The sequence below is a fragment of the Carcharhinus amblyrhynchos genome, chromosome 1, assembly GCF_965287045.1.
Source record: "Carcharhinus amblyrhynchos chromosome 1, sCarAmb.v2.hapA, whole genome shotgun sequence".
Lineage (NCBI taxonomy): Eukaryota > Metazoa > Chordata > Chondrichthyes > Carcharhiniformes > Carcharhinidae > Carcharhinus > Carcharhinus amblyrhynchos.
In genome coordinates this window covers 45,491,459-45,517,405 of record NC_137324.1, presented here as the reverse complement: position 1 = coordinate 45,517,405, position 25,947 = coordinate 45,491,459, and the positions used below count along the sequence as shown (strand labels likewise).

The window sequence follows — 25,947 nt, the reverse complement described above, 5'->3', positions numbered from 1 at the left end:
TAAACTCTTCTTCAAGGAAACCCCTGTGTGCGCCAAGATTTATACAGGCAGACATATGTTTAATGAACTGGTCTTTCTGCTATTATCATAAATCCACAGCTTACTATAGGGCTTTCTCAGCTAACCTCAGGTTAATTAGAAAGGCCAACTGCACAAAAGAACCACTTACACACACATTATCGGGTTCAATAATCTGCTTTTTGTATTGATACATCATCCCATATCTCATGATATCTGCAGTGCAGTTTGAGGAATTACAATCCTAGCGAATGTGAAGGTTCTGTTCAGAAGATGAAGCATTAGATGGTGGGACCTGTTTGAAATTGTTATGTCAAAGCATTACTAATTAGAGAAGTTGGAAATGCATCAATGAAAACAAGAATATTATTCTACCATTTGGACTAACGGCTAGTGAATGGACCTATCTCATATTAAGTTGATCTTTCTTATCAACTAGCTATGACTGCACTCTCTCCTTTCCTTCTCTATGCACAGTATGCTTTGTCTGTATAGTGTGCAAGAAATGATACTTTTCACTGTTTACAATACATGTGACAATAATAAATCAAATCAAATCAAAAGACTGCCTCGATAAGGTTGGATAGCACTTCTGCTTTGATCCTGCCAGCAGTGGTTAGCATTGTTGCCTCACAGCACCAGGGAACTGAGTTCAATTCCGGCCTCAGGTCACTGTCTATGTGGAGTTTGCACTTTCACCCCATATCTGCATGGGTTTCCTTCAGGTACTCCAGTGTCCTCCCACAGTCCAAAGGTGTGTGGGTTAGGTTGAATAGCTTTGCTAAAATTGCCCATTAGTGTTGCGGGATTAGCAGGGTAAATACATGGGATCGCAGGGATAGGGCCTGGATGGGCTGTTCTTGGCACAGGTTTGATGGGCTGAATGGCCTCCTTCTGCAATGTAAGGATTCCATGACCATAATCCAGTTGCCTAGATTACAGATTATTATATATTCATGATGAGCTCTCAACAGAATGCCCATCATCAAGTGAAAACCCCATCTAGCCCCACCCTCGTCCCCTCAAAAAAAATCAATGTTTTACTGGGGTAGAATCATAACTGGAGTGACCAAGGACAGCATCAATAAAAGGTCAAGTTCACAAAGGCTGGGCCTGCACATTGGTTGAAAGGCTCAACGGGTTCTGAGGCAGTTAGAAGGAGATGAGCTCTCCACTTGGTTCTAGACTTCCACTTTCTATGTGTTACCTTAAGCCTGCTGTCATATTCAGGTGGAAATCCAGGGGGGAGCAGCAAGAACGCTGATGGTTGGGGGGAAAATGGGCTGGAGACACCCCCACAATCATTCACATGTACATTGTGGAAGGATTAGTGAGTGATGCCACTGGAAAATGTATGGAGAGGGTATTCCACTGCCTAATGTCACCATTAGTTTCTTCTTATATTTTTCACCCATTGTTTTTGAAGATCAGGGAATGAGTCCCTCAGTACAGTATGCAGCCTCTGATCTGCTTCTGTAACCATGCGGTGAACATGACGGGTCTAGTTAAGTTCTTGTGGTTGATCCCACGGTGCTAATTTTGGGAAAATAAATAATTGACTATCAGAGCAAGTTGGCTGAGCCTTTTCAAGGTCAAGACCATTGTTACCTACTAAAGTGAAATACATATCTAAACAATGTTTGTTACCACCTGTAAGCCTAATAGCCAAGCTATGCTGTTGGATGACTTGGATTATTTCATTGTAGGAAAATATTGTGTCAATATTGTGAATGTTGCTGAACATCATAGAATTATCAGGAAATAATTCCTTTCCCCTAAACTGGTGGGGTGATAATGAGGGGAAAAGGGTGATCACAGATAACAGTGAAGGTGTTTGAGTTGCAGATGCTGTGCTGAGTAGCTTCTGCAGTGAAGTCCTGGGACTAACCCCCAACAAAATTGTTTGGTGACAGTATCTGCATTGAAGTATTAAAATTCTGACTGTTGACAGTTTTAAGGGTGCCGTGGAAGTTCAACAAACCGGAGGCTGCAACAGTGAGGCCCCATCTACAAGACCGTGAAGATCTACTCATTACTGAATACTTAACCTTTCTCATTTACAATTTATTATTTTGAAGGGAGTGAAGGGTTATGGGGGGCACACAGCAAATTGCAATTGAGACATGAAGGCGAGACTTTACCCATCCCACCTGCCACGGGAATCGCAATGGCAGTGGGCAGACCATGCAAATGTTGATTGGGTGGGATTTTAGTGTGAACACGGTCCAAAATCCAATCTGAATGGTGGAGTAGGCATGAAAAGCTGAATGCCCTGCTCCTGCTCCAAAGTCCTACATTTCTATGTTCATCATTCATTTTTACCAGTGTGAGCATTATTACAGATGGTTGACACCCACACGTGTCACATATTAAACCAGTTCTATAAATTCCAGATACATGAGCAGGGATGTAATTCTCAGGCTGTATAAGGCTCTGGTTAGACTCCATTTGGAGCTTGTGAGCAGTTTTTGGGCACGTTCCTAAGGAAGGGTGTGCTGGTCTTGGAAAGGGTCCAAAGGAGGTTCACAAGAATGATCCTGGAATGAAGAGCTTGTTGAATGGGGAACAGTTGAGGACTCTGGGTCTGTACTTGTTGGAGTTTAGAAGGATGAGGGGGAATCTTATTGAAACTTTCAGGATGCTGTGAGGCTTGGATAGAGTGGATGTGGAGATGATGTTTCCACTAGTAGGAAAATCTAAAACCAGAGGGTACAACCTTAGGCTAAAGGGATGATTCTTCAAAACAGAGATGAGGAGGAATTTCTTCAGCCAGAGAGTGGTGAATTTGTGGAACTCATTGCCACAGAAGACTGTGGAGGCAAGGTCATTGATTGTTTTTAAGACAGAGATGGATAGGTTATTGACTAATGAGAGGATCAGAGAGGAGAAAAGGCAGGAGAATGGGGGTGAGAAAAATATCAGCCGTGATTGAATGGCAGAGCAGACTCGATGGGCTGAGTGGCCTAATTCTCCTCCTATGTCTTATGGTCACAAGTTAGATTATATTAACACTGCAATGAAGTTACTGTGAAAATCCCTTACCTCCCCTTTAAATTATGTTGAACTGAATACAGCAGAAATTGTTATATTCATTATCTTTGCAACATCGATACCTCCCAGAAAAGGAGTAAATATTTTTCCTTTTTGGCAGGAAGAGAGCAATTAGGTGTTTTACTTAGTCAAATTAATTGGCCTATAACTGTGGGATGTCTGTCGATTTGTTGAAGCTAATGTAATTGATTGTGGATATTTTTTTCATTTGCACAGGGACTCCAGTGAATCGGATTCCCATCATGGCCAAGCAGGTGCTAGATCTGTACAGTTTGTACAAGCTTGTCACTGAGAAAGGCGGCTTAGTGGAAGTCATCAATAAGAAAATCTGGCGTGAAATCACCAAAGGCCTCAACCTCCCTACCTCTATTACCAGTGCTGCTTTTACCCTCAGAACCCAGTAAGTAAATGCTTGAGAGTTCACATTACAATCAAATCTGTTTGAGAAATATCCCTGGTGGAGGAAGGCCACCTGCAGTGTGCAGTGGGGATGATTCTTCAACCAGCTGGGTCAAGATTATGATCCATGATTTGCTTTGCCTGCAGTTGTCCACTCATTGCATTGCCAAACTCAAGTGGGCCACCAAGGGAGACAGAAAACAAAATGACAAGATTCGGCAGATCCAGAAATCAGATGCATAATTCTAGCCAATCAATACAAAATCACTGTTGACAGATGCAATGCGCAGATTAACTGTCTGCCTTCAGATCTGGAGGCAATGAATATAATCATTATAGAATCAGAGAATCCCTACAGGACAGAAGGAGGACATTTGGCTCACCGAATCTTCATCAACCACAATCCCACCCAGGCCCTATTCCTGTAACCCTACACATTTACCCTGCTAATCCCCCTGACACCAGGATCAATTTAGCATGGCCAATTAACTTACCCCGCACATCTTTAGAGGAAATAATGAGGAAATAAAAATGAAAGAGAAGGTGCAAGTTAAAAACTGAAGGCTCGAGGAATCACCAGTCCACTGCAACCGTATATATATATTATGTATAAAACAAAAGAAAAAAGATACAGTAACAACTTATATTTATATGCTGGCCAGAATTCTCCAGCCGCTCATACCTTGCTGCCACTGCCAGTGAGAGTGGAGAATTTGGCGCTCAGTCACATCTCCATTCACAGCAGCAGGGCGGAGAATCCTGGTTGTGGGCAAGGTTGGAGAATCTGGCCTAATATCTTTAACACAATGAAATGTCCCAAAGTGCTGCCACAGGAGTATTGTAACACAAAATTTGACAATGAGTCACCTTTGCAGAAATTAGGTCAGGCAGCCAAAAGCTTGGTCAAAGAGGAAGATTTTTAGGAGAGTCTTAAGGGAGCAAAGTGAGATCGACAGGTGGGGAAGTAGCACAGTGGTTAGCGCTGCTGCCTCATAGCGCCAGTGACCTGGGGGTTCATTTCTAGGCTTGGGTGACTGTCTGTGTGGAGTTTGCACATTCTTCTCGTGTCTGCATGGGTTTCCTTCAGGTGCTTTGGTTTCCTCCCACAGTCCAAAATGTGCAGGTTAAGTGGAATGGCCATGTTAAGTTGATCCTTAGTGTCAAAGAGATTAGCACAGTAAATACACGTGGTTATAGGAATAGGGACCAGGGTAGGATTGTTGTTGATGCAGGCTCGATGGGCTGAATCACCTCCTGCTGTACTATAGGAATTCTATGATTCTATGTTGAAATTCCAGAGCTTAAAATCTTGGCAGCTGAAGGCATGGCCACCACTGGTGGAACAAATAAATGAGGGATAGTGAAGAGGCCAGAATTGGAAGAAAGCAGGTATCTTAGAGGGTTTTGGGGCTGGTGGAGATTACAGAGGTAAGGACAGGCAAGGCAATGGAGGCATTTCATAGAATCATAGAATCCCTCCTGTGCAGTAGGAGGCCATTCAGTCCATCCATTTACCACGCACAATCCTAACCAAGTCCTATTCCCGTAGCCCCACATATTTACCCTGCTAATCCCCCTGTCACTCAGGTCAATTTAGCATGGCTAATTAACCTAACCCACACATTTTTGGATTGTGGGAGAAAACCGAAGTATCTGGAGGAAACCCACGCAGATTTAACAGAAGGGTGATGCAGCCCACATCTCACAGACCCCTAAGCCTTCCAGATCGCAATACCCACCTTACAGACCTGGTATCAGGGCATGTAAGACTGGAGAATTCCAGCCATGATTTCAATTGCGAAGTCAATTTTAAACCTGTGAACGAATTTGCCATTAATTCCATAATCCTGAATGTTGTTCAAAGCCTCACACACGGAACATTATCAAATGCTTCCTTGAAGTCAAAAATGTATGCTCCCTTCTGGTTAATCCCTGTTTATAATTTTAGTTACCTCCCACTTAGTAGGTTGATGAACTATGGTTTTGTTTCTGAAATCATAGGGACCATTTTTGCAGTATCCATCGGTGAATCCTCACAGATTCTTGTTACATGCTTTTGAGCATTTACATGGTGCCTCCACGATCGGAGTTTTTACACGTATAGTATAGTAAGTAACATTCAGCAGGACTTCCATTATTGGAGGTAACTTCAATGGGAAGGAAGATTGGTCAGGGAGTGACCAGCCTGAGATTTTTCATTTTATGCCCCTACCAAAGTTTATAGTTCTGGCCTTCCAGCAGGAGAGGTCCATTTCACCCACAAATCCATAATATTCCCTTGGTGTTTTCTTAATACTCTTAATTTCAATTGTTATCAAGAATCTGCTTGGGCAGCACAGTGGCACAGTGATTAGCACTGTTACCTCACTGTGCCAGGGACCTAGGTTCGATTCTCTGCCTGTGTGGAATCTGCATGTTCTCCCCATTGGTTTCTCCAGGTCCTCTTGTTTCTTCCCACAGTCTGCAAAATGTGCTTGTTAGGTGCATACCAAGTTAAAGTAAGCCTATTTGTGTCAATAATAAAATTTTAAAAATTCTTTAGAGAAAGCCATTAGAAATTTTTTGTTCCACAACTGGTGCCAGTAGTCCAGTCTACTTACTTAAAACCCTTTTAGTAAAAAGATTTCTCCTGAATTTCCTCTTTTTGATGTATTTAATTTGCAGGTGTAAACCCGGTGTTTAAAGTCTTTACACACAGAAAAATGTGTTTTATTTGTCAAACAATTTGTCAAAACATTTTATAACCTTATACAGTTGCATTATATGTTGGTCGGGCAACTTAAGAGAAAAGAATTACGTTGTTTGTAGGGCAGTTTGATAATACCAAAAGAGGCCGAATAAATGCAACTCTTTATTTTCTTTATCGATGTTAAATTAACTGATCGATCGTTTCCTAATTTATGTCCTGTTCCCATTTAGGCCTTAGTTATCTGCCATTACTTTAGTATAGCCCTGTATTAAACTCTGAAAAACATTGCTCCAATTTCAATTATATAATCGCATAAATTTCATGACTCCTCTCTCCTATTTCTCACCCTTAGGACAGGGTTTTCAGGCCAGGTTTGTCCCAAAACCGGAAAGTCCCGTCCAAGAGCTATGGACCTTTTCATGGTCTGCCCCTCCGCCCGCTACAATTCCCATGGCAGCTGGGATGGGAAAATGTTTAAATATGCCACCTGAATTTTGCTTATTTAAAAATATTTATGTGCTGCAGTTGCTGTGAAAAACCTACTGCTGTGTTGTCTCTTTCATCTAAATGATCCTTCTGTTCATAAACAAATATGAGCCCACACTTACTGAAAAAAATTCGGACTGTCTGAAGTTGTTTTTCAATTCAACTGTAGAAGGTTGAATTCAGTCTCAATTGATCTAAAACTTGCTTCAAGGTTAATTTGATGTTTTCATCTCCCAGTGTGGCAATTTTGAAAGACTTCAATAATGTAGAATGAGGTAGGAGTAGTAAAACAAAAGAGCATAAGAACTAGAAGCAGGAGTAGGTCATTTGGCATCTTGAGCCTACTCCATCATTCAATATGCTCATGGTTCTAGTGGCTCCACTTTCTAGCATGTCCCCCTTAACCCTTGACCCCCGTGTAGATCAAAAACTTGACAAACTCAGTCTTGAATATTCTGTGACCCACTGCTGTCTGGCAAAGTCAATGCCAAAGATTCATACCTATCTGAAGGAAGAAATGTCTCCTTATCTCCATCTCACAGGGGGGACCCCTTATTTTGAAACTGTGCCCTCTATTTCAAGATTCCCTCACAAGGTTTAGTTTAAAGTTTATTTATTAGTGTTACAAGTAGGCTGACATTAACGCTGCAATGAAGTTACTGTGTGAAACTGGGGAAGCATCCTTTCAGCATCTACCTTGTTAACTCCCATCGGAATCTTATATGTTTCAATAAGATCACCTCTCATTCTTCAAAACTCCGGTGAGTATAGATCCAACGTACTCAATCTTTCCTCATAAGACAAATCTTTCACCCTGGGAATCAGCTGCATGAACCACCTCTGAACTGATTCCAGGGCAAGTGCATCCTTCCTTAAGTATTCCCAACGCTGTCTCACGGATGCGCAATACCGTGGTAACAAGACTTGCCTATATTTATGTTCACTTCCCTTTTAAGAAAGGCCAACATTCTATTTGTCTTCCTAATTACTTCCTATACCTCAATGCTAACCTTTTTGTGATTCATACACCAGAACACCCAGATCTTTCTGTATCACAGCATTCTGTAGCATTCTCAATTTAAATAGTATTCTAACTTTCTATTCTTCCCATCAAAATGAACCTTCTCAGATTCTACTCTATTTGTCAAATATTTGCCCACTCACTTAAACTATAAAGTGTGGTTTGGTAATGCAGAACTTGGCTTGCTGAAGAAAGAGAGATGTTGAAGCTTTTCATCTTGTACTCGTTAGGACACTACACAATAGACTAGTGAAAGAGGCAAATAACAGTTTGTACAGTATGAGAAAAAAGGCTTCTTGAGCCTACTCCAGGTTGGCTCAAGGCTGGTTGGCAAATACACTCTGGTTTCTAGAGGTGTTGCCATGGATAATACACTAGGTGACTGGCAGTTAACCGCCTATCCTTGTTTGAAATTTGAACCAGGCAGTTTGACCCTAATTGGTCCAGGCATTGCTCTAAGGAATGAGACAGTTTTCGGCTACTACTTATTCTGTTTTGCCAAAACAGGTGCACCCATTTCCCCTCGCCCGGTCACTCCAGATTCCTCAACTCCCCCTCACCTGCTCCAGCCAGCCTGTTCCCAGCAAGACTTCAGGATTATTTGTAAACGCAGACTTCTGGCTCTTCAGTTTCGGGATTACCTGAAGTTCCAGCAGTGGCCACCACTCTCCAGTGGTGCTGCTGGGAGAAGAGAGCTGCTAGCCATTTGATTGGCTGGCAGCTCTCAGAGGTTGCAACCCATCACGAGAAAATTAAAGGCCCAAAATGTCTGTTACATTTTAGGGAGCAAGCCAGACATGCATAGGGTAAGCTCACCTCTGACTTTTATGTCAGAATGAGGGAACGACCACTTCCCCCACTCCACGTAAAATTCAGCCACTGGTCCACCCATGGGTAATTGGACTTACTCACAACAGCCATTATTCATCGAAAAGCTTTCTATTCTGCATTGAAGAAAGCTGCACTATCTCAACAATGCAAAGCTCAGTATGACTTTTCTCATCCCCCACAGAAGCCTTCTCCAAAGATTGTAATTGAATCAACACATCGCGTTAATTTTGTAAGAAGTGTTATTTCCAATGTTAGGCTAAAGGTTTGCTGTTTGGAAAGTGCAGTAGAAAGTTGAACGTAAAGTTTACTGTGTCTTGTGAAGCGTTTGATCTTCCTGGTGAAAGCAAGAAATTGTGGCAGTCCGTGAATTGTCATCAAGTGCACACAGATGTGAATGAGAATGAAGCAATGTGAACTATTTTTCAAAAGAAAAATTTGCACCTAATTATTTTTTAAATTGCCTTCCAGATATATGAAGTACCTATATCCATATGAATGTGAAAAGCGAGGCCTGAGCTCACCTGGTGAGCTACAGGCAGCTATTGATAGCAACAGACGAGAGGGCCGAAGGCAGAGTTATGGATCGACGTTGTTTAATTACTCCCCTGTGGGGACGCCAACTATCTTATCCTCTCCTAAGATACAGATGCCTACCATAGCGATATCCACTCATAACGGCAGCCACATTAGCCATGGATATTCTATAAAGAAAGGTATGCCATTTAGATTTTTACATAATAAAACTCTGATCAAAAGGCACAATGCTACATGTTTCTATCCAGATGTTGGGTGAAATATCCCAGGCACTCAAATTATTTTGTCCACTGAATTAAACATTTTAAATGTATTTACTTATTTGAAGTGAATGTGCTGTAATTTGTACCATAAACCTCATTGTTCAGGAGTTCATCTCATTGTTGAGGAGAGTTCAGGAGTGAGAATAAACATTCATACAGTCCTAGTAAGGACCAAGGGAAAAACTATTTAAAAAAACCTTGAAATAATCATAGAGGAACACCAATTGATGCCAGCCATATCAGTTATCATAATTCTTATATATTATATAAATGTTTACGAGGTTGTTATGTAGGAGCACAGCAATTTTACTCATAGTGCATTTCATTAATATTTGTCATTAATAAATGCCTTTCCAAGTTTGATTATCTACAACATTCAGAATAATACATATTGAAGAGGGAGTTGTAACATAATCAAAATAGATGGGTACATGAATGGAGAAGGAGTAGAGGGATACAGCCAGAGTAAGGGCAGGAAGGTTTCTTCTTTAGTTTAGAGAAGGCATTATGATCAGCACAGGCCTGGAGGGAGGGCCAAAGGGCCTGTTTCTGTGCTGTACTTTTCTTTCTTCTTTGTTCTAAAAGGTTTAGAAGCTATCATAAACTGTAAAAATAGGAAGATTTAAAAAGACAAATGTCCAAAGATGTGTAGGTTTGGTGGATTGACCATGCTGAATTGCCCCTTAATGTCCCAAAATGTGCAGGTCAGGTGGATTACCCATGGTAAATGCATGGAATTATGGGGATAGGGTGAAAGGAAGGGCCTTGGGCAGGATGCTGTGTTAGACAGGCAATGCAGACATGAAGGGACTCTTTGTGCACTGTTGGGATTCTCTGGTTCTATCAGTCCAATGACACACAAGAAGACAATAAATAGGAGTATACCACTGGCCCGTCCTGCCTGCTCTGACATTCAGTTCGATCATGGCTAATCTTGGGCTTCAGCTCCATTTCCCATGTGCTCCTGAAAACTATCTTCAGCAGCTCCATCAACTACTTTCCTACCAATCATAAGGTCAGAAATGCAAATATTTGCTGATCATTGTACAATGTCCAGCACCATCCAAAACTCCTCAGAAATGAAGAAGCCCATTCACATATGCAGCAAGACTTGGACATCATTCAGGCTTGGGATAAAAAGTGACAAGTAACATTTGCACCATACAACTGCCAGGAAGTAACCATCTCCAACAAGGAAGAATCCAATGAATATTCAGTGGCATTACCATTGCTGAATCCCCCACAATCCTGGGTGTTACCATTGACCAGAAATTGGACTAGTCATGTAAATACTGTAGCTACAAGAGCAGGTCAGAGGCTATAAATTTTGTGAAGAGTAACTCATATCCTGACTCCCAACAGCCTGTCCATTATCTATAAAGCATTTGTGGAATGTCGAAGACATGTTTTTTAGGAACAGGCAATTCTGAATTTGTTGATGTGTAATGAACCCTAATGAGGTAGACTTGATTCAGGAAATTAAGGTGAAGGAATCCTTTGGGTGCAGTGACCATAGTATGATAGAATTTATCCTGCAGTTTGAGAGGGAGAAGTTGGAATCAGATGTAATGGTATTACAATGAAATAAAGGTAACTACAAAGATATGAGGGAGGAGCTGGCCAGAGTTGATTGGAAAGGGAGCCCAGCAGGGAAGACAGTGGAACAGCAATGACAGGAGTTTCTGGGGGTTATTCGGGAAGCACAACAGAAATTCATCGCAAGGAGGAGGAAACGTGCTAAGAGGAAGACGAGACATCCATGGCTGACGAGGGAAGTCAATACAATATAAAAACAAAAGAAAAGGCATACAAAGTGGCGAGGATTAGTGGGAAGCCAGAGAATTGGGAAGCCTTTAAAAGTGAGCAGTAGACAACTAAAAAAGCAATAAGGGGGGGAGAAGAGTAATATTAGCTAGTAATATGAAAGAAGATGTTTTTTTCTGTAGGTAAAAGAGAGGCAAAACTAGACATTGGACCACTGGAAAATGAGGCTGGAAGTAATGATAGAAAACAAAGAAATGTCAGAGGAACTGAATAATTATTTTGCATCAGTCTTCATGGTGGAAGACACCAATGGGATGCCAGAGCTCCGAGAAAATCAGGGGGCACAGATGAGTGTAGTGGCCATCACTTAGGAGAAGGTTCTGGGGAAACTGAAAAGTCTGAAGGTGGACAAATCACCTGGACAAGATGGACTAGACCCTAGGGTTCTAAAAAAGATAGCTGAGGAAATTGTGGAGACATTGGTGGTGACCATTCAGTAATAACTGGAGGTAGGGAAGATCCCAGAGGACTGGAAAGTAGCTAATGTAACACTGTTGTTTAAGAAGGGAAGGAGGCAGCAGATGAGAAATTATAGGTCGGTTAACCTGACTTCGATCATTGGCAAGATTTTAGAGTCTGTTATTAAAGATGAGATTTTTCAGGATGGCATCCAGTGACTAGTGGGGTGCCTCAGGGGTCAGTGCTGGGACCACAACTTTTCACAACATACATTAATGATTTGGAGGGAGGAACTGAAGGCACTGTTGCTAAGTTTGAAGATGATACAAAGATATGTTGAGGGACAAGTAGTATTGAGGAAGTGGGGGCTGCAGATGGACTTGGACAGGCCAGGAAAGTGGGCAAGGAAGTGGCAGATGGAATACAATGTGGAAAAGGGTGAGGTTATGCACTTTGGAAGAAGAAATGGAGGCATAGAGTATTTTCTAAATGGGGAAATGCTTAGAAAATCAGAACCGCAAAGGGACTTGGAAGTTCTTGATCAAGATTCTCTTAAGTTAATGTGCAAATTCAGTTGGCAGTTAAGAAGGCAGATGCAGTGTTAGCATTCATGTCAAGAGCGCTAGAATACAAGAGCATGGTTGTACTTTCAAGGCTGTATAAGGCTCTGATCAGACACAATTTGGAGTGTTGTGAGCAGTTTTGGGCCCCATATCTAAGGAAGGATTTGCTAGCTTTGGAAAAGGTCCAGAGGAGGTTCACAAGAATGATACCTGGAATGAAGAGCTTATCGTATGAGGAATGGTTGAGGACTCTGAGTCATTGTAGTTTAGAAGGATGTGGGGTGATCTTATTGAAACTTACAGGATACTGCGAGGCCTGGATAGAGTAGACTTGGGGAGGATGTTCCCACTAGTAGGTAAAACTAGAACCAGAGGGCACAACCTCAGGCTAAAGGGACGATCCTTCAAAACAGAGATGAGGTGGAATTTCTTCAGCCAGAGAGTGGTGAATCTGTGGAAACCTTTGCCCCGAAGGCCGTGAAGGCCAGGTCACTGAGTGTCTTTAAGACAGAGATACATTGGTTCTTGATTAATAAAGGGATCAGGGGTTATGGGGAAAAGGCAGAAAAATGGGGACGAGAAAAATATCAGCCATGATTGAATGGAGGAGCAGACTCGATGGGCCAAGGGGCTTAATTCTGCTCCTATGTCTTATGGTTTTCTGGTCTAAGGCACAAGTCAGGAATGTAATGGCACACTCTCTACTCGCCTGGATGGGTGCAGCTTCAACAATACTCAAGAAGCTCAATACCATCCAGTGCAAAGCAGCTTGTTTGTTTGGCACCTTATCCTCAAACATTCAACCCCTCCTCAATTGTTGCACAGTAGCAGCAGTATGTACAAAATGTACTGCGGCAACTCACCAAAGTCCTTTGACAGCACCTTCCAAACCTGCAATCTCAACACAGTGAAGGACAAGAGCAGCAGATCCATGGGAACACCAACACCTGGAAGTTCCCTCCCAAGCCATTCACTATCCTGTCTTGGAAATATATCGCCATTCCTCTACTGTCACTGTGTCAAAATCCTGGAACTCTTTCCGTAGCCATACTAAGGGTGTATCTACAGCAAAGAGACCGCAGTGGTTCAAGAAGGCATCTCATCACCACTTTCTCAAGGGCAACTAGATATGGGCAATAAAACACTGGCCTAGCCAGTGATGCCCACATTCCATTCAGTATTTTTTTAAATGTGAATATCAAAATTTCAAACAGTACTCCAGAAATGGACAAGCCAAACCCAGTAGAATTGCAGCAAGACTTCTATATTCTTAAACTCCAATCTCCTTACAATAAAGGCCAACATGCTACTTGCCTTTTAATTGCTTGCTGCACCTGTATGCTAACCCTCTGCGTTCCTTGTACAAGTATGCCCAAATCTGTTTGAACCTCAACACATAGAATTGTCATATCTTTGAAAAAATATTCTGCTATTCTAATCTTATGGCCAAGATGAATAACTTCACACTTTCCTACATTAGGCTCCATCTGCCTCCTTGTTGCCCACTTGCTTAACCTGTCTATATTTATTTGCAGCCTCACTGTGTCTTCACACCTCATCTTCCCTTCTAGTATTATTAGCAAACTTAGATATAAAATTATCTGTTACTTCACCTAAGTCACTAATATTGTATATAGCTGAGGGCCCTGCAGTGTTCCTTTTGGCAATCCACTAGTCACTGCTGCCAACTTGAAAAATTCCCCTTTGTGTCCACTCTCTGCTTTCTATCCATTATCCAAAGCTCTACCCGTGCTGAAATATCATCCCCATCTCCATGAGCCTTTATCTTGCCCATTTTGTTTGGCACCTTACCAAATATCTTTTGGAAATCCAAATTCTCCTCTATTGCCCTACTAGTTAACTGAAAACTTGAATAAATTTGACAAACAGGATTTCCCTTTGGTAAAAACATGTTGACTTGTTCAAATCATGCTATGCTTTTCTTACGTGCATTGTTAAGGCTTCCCTAATAATAGATTCCAGCATTTTCCCAATAACTGATGTTCACCTAACTGGCCTGCAGTTCGCTATTTTCTCTCTCTCTCCCTCCTTTCTTGAAAAGCAATGTAATAATTGGCAACTTCCAATGGAATGGGACCATTCCGGAATCTAAGGAATTTTGGAAAACGCATCCATTATCTTTGTAGCTATTTCTTTTAAAACCCTGTGGTGCAAACCATAAATTTCTGAGAATATCTTGGATTTTAGTTCATTAAATTAAAAAATTATTAATTTCCAGAGTGTGGATATCATGAAACATTGCACTTTCGTGAACTTGCTAATCTTGTCACACAGAACAACCCACTCCATAGACCTCTGTTTTATTCAGTGCCTGACTCCCTTGTGAGTTCATTATGCTGAATGATGATATCAAATAGTTCTGAGGGGGGCAGAGGAGGGAGGGGGAGGTGAAGGACTTCATTAATGTGGAAGGCCAGGAAAACCTGGTATAATTCTTCTTGGACCACAAGAAGGTTAAAGAGAGATCAAGAGGCATTCAAAATTATGAGTGGTTTTGATAGAAGAGATGGGAAAGATCAATAATAAGAGAATTTACGGTATTTAGCAATCTGGGGAAAATGAAAACAATTCTTTGACTTAGCAAATTGTTATGATCTGAAATGCACGGCTTGAAAAGATGGTAACTTTCAAATCAAAATTGGCTACGTACTTGAAAAGAGAAGAAATGACATTGCTATAAAGAAAGAGATAGGGAAGGAGGTCCAATTGGACAGATCCTTCAAGGACCCAGTGTCGATTCAATAGGAAGAATGATTCCATCTGTGATGTATCATTCGATGATTCTATGAAAAAGGATACCAGAACTGTGATTCAAACTAACACAGAATTTTATTATTTCTCACATATATACATGATTATAAGGTTACAGCCTGCAGCATCAGAGGGGCCCTCTTTCAGGTGAAATATTAATCCAAAGAGACAAACAGACTCACAAAATCTTTGCAGGAGGAGGCCGTTCAAAAGTTCTCAAAAAGAGCATTCTATCTTGTCCCATTCCCTTGCCTATTGTGTCTCTGGGGAATGTATGAACAAGGAAAGAAAGCACAAGTCTTTCATCCAGTCAGACTGAAGAATTCTTAATACATCATACAAAATTTCAACCAGAAAATGTAAATTAAATATTGATTCAATGTCCCTTCAAGGATGGAAAATAAAATAAAGAGAGAGAAAATGGAGCTGCCTATATTTTTTTTATTAGTGTCATTAACTTAAATTACAGTAACTTTAATGAAGTTACTGTGAAAATCCCCTAGTCGCCACACTCTGGGTACACTGAGGGAGAATTTAGCATGGCCAATGCATCTAAACAGCACACCCTTCAGACTGTGAGAGGAAACTGGAGCACGCAGAGGAAACCCATGCAGACACGGGGTGAACGTGCAGAATCCACACAGGCAGTGACCTAAGCTGGGCATTGAACCCAGGTCCCTGGCGCTGTGAGGCAACAGTGGTAACCATTGTGCCATTATGCCATCCATGTTCATCCTCCAACCAACAAAAGCACAACAGTGGATTCAATGAACTTAAAAATACTTTTTAATAAGAAATGAATATATGAAGAAGTGAGTGTGAACTTCCATCTTAATACATTCCTGGCTAAACAGGTCAGAAGAATAATTGATCTTTGTCCCATCTGATCTAAAATTGATTTTTGCACTTTGCTGATCCAAACAGGATGAGGGTATTGAGTGCATAAAAATGACAAATCTCTGAGAATGTTTTGTTTAAAGGCGACGCCTGTGTAGCTTGCACTAGTTAATTAGGAGCATTTCAAGCCGGATTCCTGTTGTAGTCCAAGGACACCCCTAAACTGCTGCTGAGGAACGCAGTACAAAAATAGCCATGACCACACATCACCTCCAGAATTAGAATTCTTAATTTAAGATAGGTGTCATTTTTTGACACCCCAACCTACGACCCCAAAATCTCAGCAGACTTGCATACTTCATGTTATTTTCAGATTGACATTAGTGTGCAAAATATAGTTTCTTCTCCCTTTAATTTGTGCCTTGCTCAACAAAGTGCAGAACTGTGCTGTCAACATGGGATTTGCTTGGAAAGACTCTTACTGTCTTTGCCCATGCACACACGAGCATTTCTCTAAATGTTTTAAAAATTTAATTTCTCCTGACAATGTTAAGACATTCTGTGAAAATTTAGTTTTAACTTAAAATACCAAATTTGTCCACATAATACTTGCGTGCGTTACATGGGAAAATTCTAGCAACTTACACTAAAAGCCCTTTTTATTCTTGCTTGATGTGATTTTTAAAGTACTTTTGACAGTGTGGTGCAGTTTATAAACTAAAGGACATGGAGTGGGGAGGAAGGGGTGGTGGGGTGCTGGTGCCAGAAATTAATCTTTCCAAACCTCCCAATGAACATTTTCAAATATCCTCTTGAACCCTTAGTGGCGATTTTAACTTGGAGGATTGAAAATCAGATTTTGTTTCATTTTTGTTTATAATCCCACAAAGCGTGTAAACCTTGTAACTGGTCTGGTAATGTTGCAAATTCAGGTATGTTAATGGATTTGTTGGACTGCTTAGTCTTTTCATAATGGATTATTTTCTTCTCTGTCTCTTTTTGTCCCAGAAGAATCTATGCCCTCGACAGCAGGACACAATCGAATAGCAATCCCACTCAGCATCGCCGGGCACCATGTGACCACAGCCCAGGCCGTGGCAGCTCAGGCAGCCACGGCGCAGGTAGCAGCGGCCCAGGCCATGGCCCTCGATCAGCTGCGAGAGAAGCTGGATTCGGGGGAGCCTCCAGAGAAGAAAGTGTCAGTCGCGGCAGAGGAGCAGCAGCGGCTCATGCAACAAGCACTGCAGCAGAACCTGCTGGCTATGGCAACCCAGATCCCTATGAACATTAAAATCAATAGTAGAGGTAAGGCGAGGAGACAACATTCACGCTAGATTTCTCATTAATACTCTGTCTTGTTGTACATCGCCACCATTATGGCCAAACACTAGACAATATCTCCTTGTTTACCTGTAATGTTTAAATTCTCTACTGCTGTACTTTTCTTTATTCACTTTTTTGTATGACATAATCCCTGTTTCCTTCTCATTTCCACCTTGTTTCTTCCGAGTTCCAGCAATACCATTTTCGTCCATTGTGAAACCAAAAGAGAAAACATTGGGAAATCTCAGCAGGTCTGGCAGCATCTGTAAGGAGATAAAAGAGCTGACGTTTCGAGTCCAGGCGACCTTTTGTCAAAGCTGGAGTACTCTGCTTTGACAAAGGGCCATCTGGACTTTATGCCTGACTTTACCAAGTTTTCGCGCCCGAAAACAGACACAACTTGATGATAAAATAAGGCCCTGTATTTCCATTGTGTCAAAATCAAGACCCATCTCCCTCACTCTTAATTTAACTAATTCTTTCCCTGCACCTCAAACAATGAGACTCCTGACCACCTTCCTTCCCTCCTACAATCTACGGGCTTTTGAAATTTAAATCCAGCCAGTACTTTCTGACTAAATTAGTCTTTTCTCTACTCTTACTGTCTTTCCCCTGCACACACGAGCATTTCTCTTAATGTTTTAAAAATTTAATTTCTCCTGACAATGTTAAGACATTCTGTGAAAATTTAAAGGTAAAATACCAAATTTGTCCACATAATACTTGCATGCATTTTATGAGAAAATTCTAGCAACTTACACTAAAAACCCCTTTTATTCCTGCTTTATGTGATTTTTAATGTACTTTTGACAGCGTGGTATAGTCTCCATCTTCCCTTCTTTCCTATGAAAAGGCCTGCTGAATTTATCACTTTTATTTGATGCTTCATTCCGTAACAAGGTGAGACACACCTGTGCTGCAGAATAAACAATCTGCTCACATCTTGTAAACAGCATCAGCATTGGGTATATACTGATAATATCCGCCCCAAACTAGATACAAGGAAAGTCTGCTGTGGTCTGCCCCAGTGGTTGCCTTAAACCCACATGGGACATCAGCTGCTGTAAGACATTATCCAGATGCCAGCCATAAGAACAGGGTCATATATCCAGAGTTCAACACCTACTATGACTGGGCTGTTGAAAGGATAACAGCTGTGCTGAAGCTCCACATCTCCAACTGGAGAAAGCACTATGATTGTGATGTGGTGTGTTGAAGTTTTTATTAGGATTAGCATGGAAAAGCACCCACATATTTAAAGGCAGTTATGCTGCTTGCCTTGCAAGTTTTGAGTACCTTCCTCTGTCTGCCAGATGAGCGTGCAGACATGCACTTATGTGCATTTGATGCGGATAAGCAGAATCTTACTGGAGTCATTGTCTCTGCAAGATGGCCTGCCCGGCAATGGAAATTCAATTCCTAGTGGCAAGTCTGGGTGGATCTAATCTGACACAGACATCACACTTTGTGATTGATAAGACAGTCTGGATCACTTATAGCCACTTGCTCACTGAACATCACTAGAGGTTCAACTCATACAATCCAAAACCAATAATATAATCTTGACTGGGTAGGTGGCGCGGTGGCACAGTGGGTAGCACTGCTGCCTCACCACGCCAGCGACCCAGGTTCAGTTCTGGCCTTGAGCCACTGACTGTGTGGAGTTTGCACTTTCTCCACATGTCTGCATAGATTTCATGTGGATGCTCCAATTTCCTCCCACAGTTCAAAGATGTCTGTGTTAGGTTGATTGGCCATGCTAAATTGATTCTAGTATCGGGGGATTAGCAGGATGAATATGTGGGGCTATGGGAATAGGACCTGGATGGGATTGTGATCGATGCAGACTTGATGGGTTGAATGGCCTCTTTCTGCACTGTAGGGATTCTATGATTTTATGATAAGTGTGAAGTGGAGATGCCAGTGTTAGACTGGGGTAACACAGTAAGAAGTCTCACAACACCAGGTTAAAGTCCAATAGATTTATTTGGTAGCACAAGCTTTCGGAGTCTCAAGCTCCTTCATAAGGTGATTGAAGAGTTGTGTTCACAAACAGGGCATGCATAGGCACAGACTCAATTTACAAGATAATGGTTGGAATGCGAGTCTTTACAGGTAATCAAGTCTTTACAGGTACACACAATGTGAGTGGAGAGAGGGTTAAGCACAGTTTAAAGAGGTGTGAATTGTCTCCAGCCAGGACAGTTAGTGAGATTTTGCAAGCCCAGGGCAAGTCATGGGGGTTACAGATAGTGTGACATGAATCCAAGAGTCACTCACCTGATGAAGAAGCAATGCTCTGAAAGCTCATGATACCAAATAATCCTGTTGGACTTTAACCTGGTGTTGTGAGGCTTCTCGGTACTGGTTAATTGGATTGTGTCCTTACAGGGCAGTAGGGTGCACACCATTTTGAACAAAAGGAAGCTTTACTTTTCTGGAACTTAACTTGCAGGCAGTTAAGCATAATGATGGGTTTCCCTTTATTTAAAACAGAACAATTACAGCCACAGAAACGAAGATGTAAACAAAAATGATAAAGTATTTTAAAGAACTAAAGATTGTGAAACCTTGCTATGCTATAAACATGAAGCAGAGGAAAAGTTAAATATAGATTTAATAAAATTAGTATTCAAAATTTGATGAGCGAAACAAAAAATGGAAAATATCAGGTAAAAAGAAATGTAATCACTTGGTTTTTATTAGGAATAAAGATTTATTTATCTTTTAGATTGAATTATAACCTATAAAAACACTATTTTTGAATTAACTGATATACTGGAGGTGATTTTCTGACCACACACTGGGATTGCATTGAGTTGGAGAATCACGGGGTTGGGCTCCAGCACGTTTAGTGCTGGCGAGAACGCTTTTGGGATTTTCCCAGCCCCATCTCCGTCACCTGGCCGTAATCTGCCCAGCGAGGGCAGGAGCTAGGTTAGCATATTAATGCCACTATTTAAATATGCTTTGCCAATTTCAAGCCGATTTTCTTCCTCCCAGGAACCTCCAGGCCTTATTTTACCATTTTGATTTAAAGTGCTAGGTGGGCTTGAAATGGGAGTGTTTCAGATCTGATTTTTTGACCCATTCTGAGGCGCCCCCATACGTACTCTGCCTGTGAGTCCGAATCATGCTGCAGAAGCCTGTGGGCCGGGCTTAACGTGCCCAAAATTCTGCAGCTCCGATTGACATCACCAACTGCGCGTGCACAGAAAAAAAGATAGAATACTGCTCCCTTGCCACATTCCTCCCAGGTCGGATAATGCCTCCCCATAGCCCCCACAGACATTGCCACACCCCTCCCAACATTACTGATCCCCTAATCCCCTCACCCCCTGCCATCCAGACCAATTGCAGCCCCGTCCCCCCCTTCCCCTCACTGATCTCAGGCAGAGTGGCAGCAGTCCCCCTTCCTCCCCACTGATCACAGGCAGAGTGGCAGCAGTCCCCCTTCCGGGTCCTTGTGCATGAGTCGCAAAAACCCAGCTTGCAGGTGCAGCAGGTGGTCAGGAAGGCGAATGGGATGCTGGCCTTCATAGCGAGGGGGATTGAATATAAAAGTAGGGAGGTCTTGCTGCAGCTGTATAGGGCATTGGTGAGGCCGCAGCTGGAGTACTGTGTGCAGTTTTGGGCGCCGCACCTGCGCAAGGATATTTTGGCCCTGGAGGGAGTGCAGAGGAGGTTTACTAGGCTGATACCAGAGTTGAGGGGATTGAGCTATGAGGAGAGGCTGAATAAACTAGGCTTGTACTCGTTAGAGTTTAGAAGAATGAGGGGAGATCTCATTGAGACGTATAAGATGATGAATGGGATGGATAGGATAGAGGTGGAGAGACTCTTCCCGCTCAAAAAAGACAGTAGGACTAGGGGGCACAGCCTCAAGATAAAGGGGGGGTGGTTTAGAACGGAGTTGAGGAGGAACTTCTTCACTCAAAGGGTGGTGAATCTCTGGAATTCTCTGCCCGTTGAAGTGGTGGAGGCTGCCTCGCTAAATATTTTTGAGAAGCGGGTTGATGGGTTCTTGATAAGAGAGGGGATTAAGGGTTATGGGGAGAGGGCGGGAAAGTGGAACTGAGCCACAACAGATCAGCCATGATCTTATTGAATGGCGGGGCAGGCTCGAAGGGCTAGATGGCCTACTCCTGCTCCTATTTCTTATGTTCTTATTTCTTATGTTCTCCCCACTGATCACATTGAATTGAATCCAGGTCCTGGTGCTGTGAGGTAGCAGTGTTAACCACTTTGCTACCGTGCCACCCTGGATGTTTGGATAGATCTTTATAGGTCATTATACATGGATGTAATGCACAATTATGATATGGTAAAAGTTAGAACATAAGCAGCAGAGTTTTAATTAAAGTTATGGAAGGTGGAAGATGAAAAGCCTAATATATGGTTCAATAAATATATTGAACTTGCTGTTTATTTCATAGACGTGCTTAGGACAATTTTCATTTCCAAAAGCTAACTCTTATAATGCAGAGAGGTGAACTTTGAAAGATGCACAGAGATTAAGGACTCAGTACACAATCAGTATGTTTTCAGTTCACTAAATAAAGTGACATTACTTGGCTTTGGTTTCACAATATTATTTTGAGCAAACGGATAATGTAAGTGTCAGTGAACATCTAATGAACAGCTACCGTAATTAAATTCAATATAAGCATTAAAAAATACAGCATGCATCCCAGAAAATCAAAGGGATTCAGGGAGAAAATTAAGGCAATCTGAACTTTCAAAAGTTGATTCTGTTGGCAGGCAAAGGGATGTTTGGTAAGTGGGAGGCTTTCAAAAGGGTTCAGCATAAGTACATTCCTTTCAGAGTGAAGAGCAGAGCTGGTAGAAGTAGGGGACCCTGGTTGACTCAGGATACTGAGGCCCTGGTCAAGAAGCAGAAGGAGGCATATGACATGCATAGGCAGCTAGGATCAAGTAGATCCCTTGAAGATTGTAGAGGTTGTCAGAGCAGAGTGAAGAGAGAAATCAGGAGGGCAAGAAGGGGACATGAAGATTGCTTTGGCAGATAAGGCAAAGGAGAATCCAAAGAGCTCCGGTAAATACATAAAGGAAAAAAGAGTAACAAGGGAGAGAGTAGGGCCTCTTAAGGTCACCTACGTGCAGATTCACCAGAGATGGTTGAGTTTCTAAATGAATATTTCTCATCAGTATTTCCTGTTGAGAAAAGCATGGATGTTAGAGAACTTGGGGAAATAAATAGTGACGTCTTGGGGAGTGTACATATGATTGAGAAGGAAGTGCTGGAAGTCTTAAAGCGCATCACAGTAGTTAAATCCCAGGGACCTGATGAAGTTTATCCCAGAACATTGTGGGAGGCTAGGGAGGAAATTGTGGGTCCCCTAGGAGAGATATTTGAATCATTGACAGCCACAAGTGAGGTGCCTGAAGATTGGAGGGTGGCAAATGTTGTACCTTTGTTTAAAAAGGGCTGCAAGGAAAAGCTTGGGAACTATAGGCCAGTGAGCCTAATGTCTGTAGTGGGTAAGTTGTGAAAAGGTATTCTGACAGACAGGACTTAGAAGCATTTAGAGAGGCAAGCACTGATTAGGGACAGTCAGCATGGCCTTGTGAATGGAAAATTATATCTCACAAATTTGATTGAGTTTTTTGAAGGGGTAACCAAGAAGGTAGAGGAGGGTAGTACCATAAGTGTTGTCTACTTGGACTTTAGCAAGGCCTTTGACAAGGTACCACATGGTGATTTGTTGCAAAGGTTAAATCTTACAGGATCCTGGGTGAGGTAGCCAATTAGATAAAAAATTGGCTTGACAACAGAAGAGAGGATGGTTGTAGAGGGTTGTTTTTCAAACAGGAGGCTTGTGACTAGCGGTGTGCCTCAGGGATTCCTGTTGGGTCCACTGTTATTTGTTATCTATATTAATTATTTGGGTGATAATTTAAGAGGCATGGCTAGTAAGTTTGCAGATGACACCAAGATTAGTGGCATAATGGACAGCAAAGAAGGTTTCCTAGGATTGTGAGGTAATGCATTTTGGAAGGTCTAATCCAGATTGGAAATATACAGTAATTGGCAGAACCCTTAAGAGTATTGATAGGCAAAGGGATCTGGGTGTACAGGTACACAGGTCACTGAAACTGGCAATGCAGGTGGAGAAGGTAGTCAAGAAGACATACAGCATGCTTGCCTTCATCGGCCAGGCATTGAGTTTAAAAAATGGCAAGTCATGCTGCCGCTTTATGGAACCTTAGTTAGACCCCACTTGGAATATAGTGTTCAATTCTGGTCACCACACTACCAGAAAGATGTGGAGGTTTTGGAGAGGGTACAGAAAAGATTTACCTGGATGGTGCCTAGTATGGAGGGCATTAGCTATGAAGAGATATTGGAGAAACTTGGCTTGTTATCACTGGAACGACAGAAGTTGAGGGGTGACCTGTTAGAAGCCTACAAGATTATGAGAGGCATGGATAGGGTGGATAGTCAGAAGCTTTTTCCCAGGGTGGAAGAGTCAATTACTAGGGGGCACAGGTCTAAGGTGTGAGGGGCAAGGTTTAAAGGAGATATACAAGGCAGATTTTTTACACAGAGAGTGGCGGGTGCCTGGAACTCATTGCAGGGGAGATAGTGGAAGCGGATACGGTAATAACTTTTAAGGAGCATCTTCGCAAATACAAGAATAGGATGGGAATGGAGGGATATGGTCCCCAGAAGGGTATACAGTTTTGGATAAGTTGGGCAGCATGGCTGGTGCAGGCTTGGAGGGCCGAAGAGCCTGTTACTATGCTGTAATTTTCTTTGTTCTTTGTTCTTCGTGCTTTGATTGAAATGGGATTTTGATCAATTGAACCAGTGGGCTGATGAACGGCAAATGGAGTTTAATTGAGATAAATGCTAGGTGATGCATTTTGAGTAGGTCAAACCAAGACAGGACTTCCTGTATGGCATTGGGGAGAGTTATAGTACAAAGAGACCTAGGGATACAGGTTCATAGCTCCTTGAAAGTGGAATCACAGGTGGACAGAATGGTGAAGAAGGCATTCAGCATGCTGGGTTTAATTGGTCAGAACATTGAATACAGGAGTTTGGGTGTCTTGTTGAAGTTGTACAAGACATTGGTAAGGTCACACTTGGAGTATTGTGTCCAGTTCTGGTCACCCTATTACAGAAAGGATATTATTAAACGGGAAAGAGTGCAGAAAAGATTTACTAAGATGCTACTGGGGCTTGATAGTTTGAGTTACAGGGAGAGGCTTAGGGGTGATCTTATAGAGATCTATAAAATAATGGGTGGGCATAGATAAGGTGGTCAGAACATAGAACATAGAACAGTACAGCACAGTTCAGGCCCTTTGGCCCTTCGACCCTCGATGTTGTGCCGAGCTATGTCCGAAACCAAGATCAAGCTATCCCACTCCCTATCATTTGGTGTGCTCCATGTGTCTATCCAATAACCGTTTGAATGTTCCTAAAGTGTCCGACTCCACTATCACAGCAGGCAGTGTATTCCACACCCCAACCACTCTCTGAGTGAAGAACCTACCTCAGACATCCCTCCTATATCTCCCACCATGAACCTTATAGTTATGCCCCCTAGTAACAGCTACATCCACCCGAGGAAATAGTCTCTGGACATCCACTCTATCATTCCCCCTCATCATCTTATGAACCTCTATTAATTCACCTCTCATACTCCTCCACTCTAAAGAGAAAAGCCCCAGCTCCCTCAATCTTTCCTCATAAGACCTACCCTCCAAACCAGGCAGCATCCTGGTAAATCTCCTCTGCGCTCTCTCCAATCCTTCCACATCCTTCTTGAAATGAGGTGACTGGAGCTGCACACAATATTCCAAATGTGGTCTCACCAAGGCCCTGTATAATTGCAGCATAACCCCACGACTCTTAAACTCAAAATCCCTGTTAATAAAGACTAACACACTCTAAGCCTTCTTCACAGCTCTATTCACTTGAGTGGCAACCTTCAGAGATCTGTGGATATGAACCCCAAGATCTCTCTTTTCCTCCACATTTCTCAGAACCCTGCCGTTGACCCTGTAATCCACATTCAAGGTTGTCCTACCAAAATGAATCACCTCGCATTTATCAGGGTTAAACTCCATCTGCCACCTTTCGGCCCAGCTCTGTATCCTATCAATGTCTCTTTGCAGTTTACAAGAGCCCTCCACCTCATCCACTACTCCACCTATCTTGGTGTCATCAGCAAATTTACTAGCCCATCATCCTACAGTCCCCTCTTCCAAGTCATTGATAAAAATCACAAATATCAGAGGGTCCAGCACTGATCCCTGTGATATACCGCTGGTAACTGGCCTCCAGTCTGAAAATTTTCCCTCCACCACCTCCCTCTGTCTTCTATGAGACAGCCAGTTACTTATCCAGTTGGCCAAATTTCCTTCTATCCCATACCTCCTTACTTTCTTCATGAGCCTACCATGGGGAACCTTATCAAACGCCTTACTAAAATCCATGTATATGACATCAATTGCTCTACCTTCATCTAAACACTTAGTTACCTCCTCAAAGAATTCAGTCAAATTTGTGAGGCAGGAGTTATGCCTCACGAAACCCTGCTGACTATCCCAGATTAAGATGCATCTTTCCAAATAGTCATAAGTTCTATCCCCCAGGACCTTTTCCATTAACTTATCGACCATTGAACTAAGACTACCTGGTCTATAATTACCAGAGTCATTCCTATTTCCTTTCTTGAAGAGAGGAACAACATTCGCCGCTCTTCAGTCCTCTGGCACAATCCCGTAGACAATGAGGACCCAAAGATCAAAGCTAAAGGCTCCGCAATCTCATCCCTTGCCTCCCAAAGTATCTGAGGATGTATCCCATCTGAATTGTTTTCCAACGGTAAGGGAGTCTAAAACTAGAGGGCATTGGGTTTAAGGTGAGAGAAGAGAGATACAAAAGGGGCCAGAGGGGCAATT

General features: G+C 42.2%; 1 protein-coding gene across 7 annotated transcripts in view; it reads left to right on the top strand.

Moving 5' to 3' along the window:
- LOC145360709 (AT-rich interactive domain-containing protein 3A-like) overlaps window positions 1–25,947 on the top strand; it is a 435,037-nt gene that overhangs the window by 396,525 nt on the left and 12,565 nt on the right. For 6 of the 7 annotated variants that reach the window (XM_080216205.1, XM_080216117.1, XM_080216443.1 and 3 more), the window contains exons 4-6: window positions 3,286–3,469; window positions 8,964–9,208; window positions 16,696–16,992. In XM_080216205.1, coding sequence (XP_080072331.1) covers window positions 3,286–3,469; window positions 8,964–9,208; window positions 16,696–16,992 — 726 coding nt within the window. The remainder of the gene's footprint in view (window positions 1–3,285; window positions 3,470–8,963; window positions 9,209–16,695; window positions 16,993–25,947) is intronic. The other variant, XM_080216294.1, reaches the window with a different exon arrangement.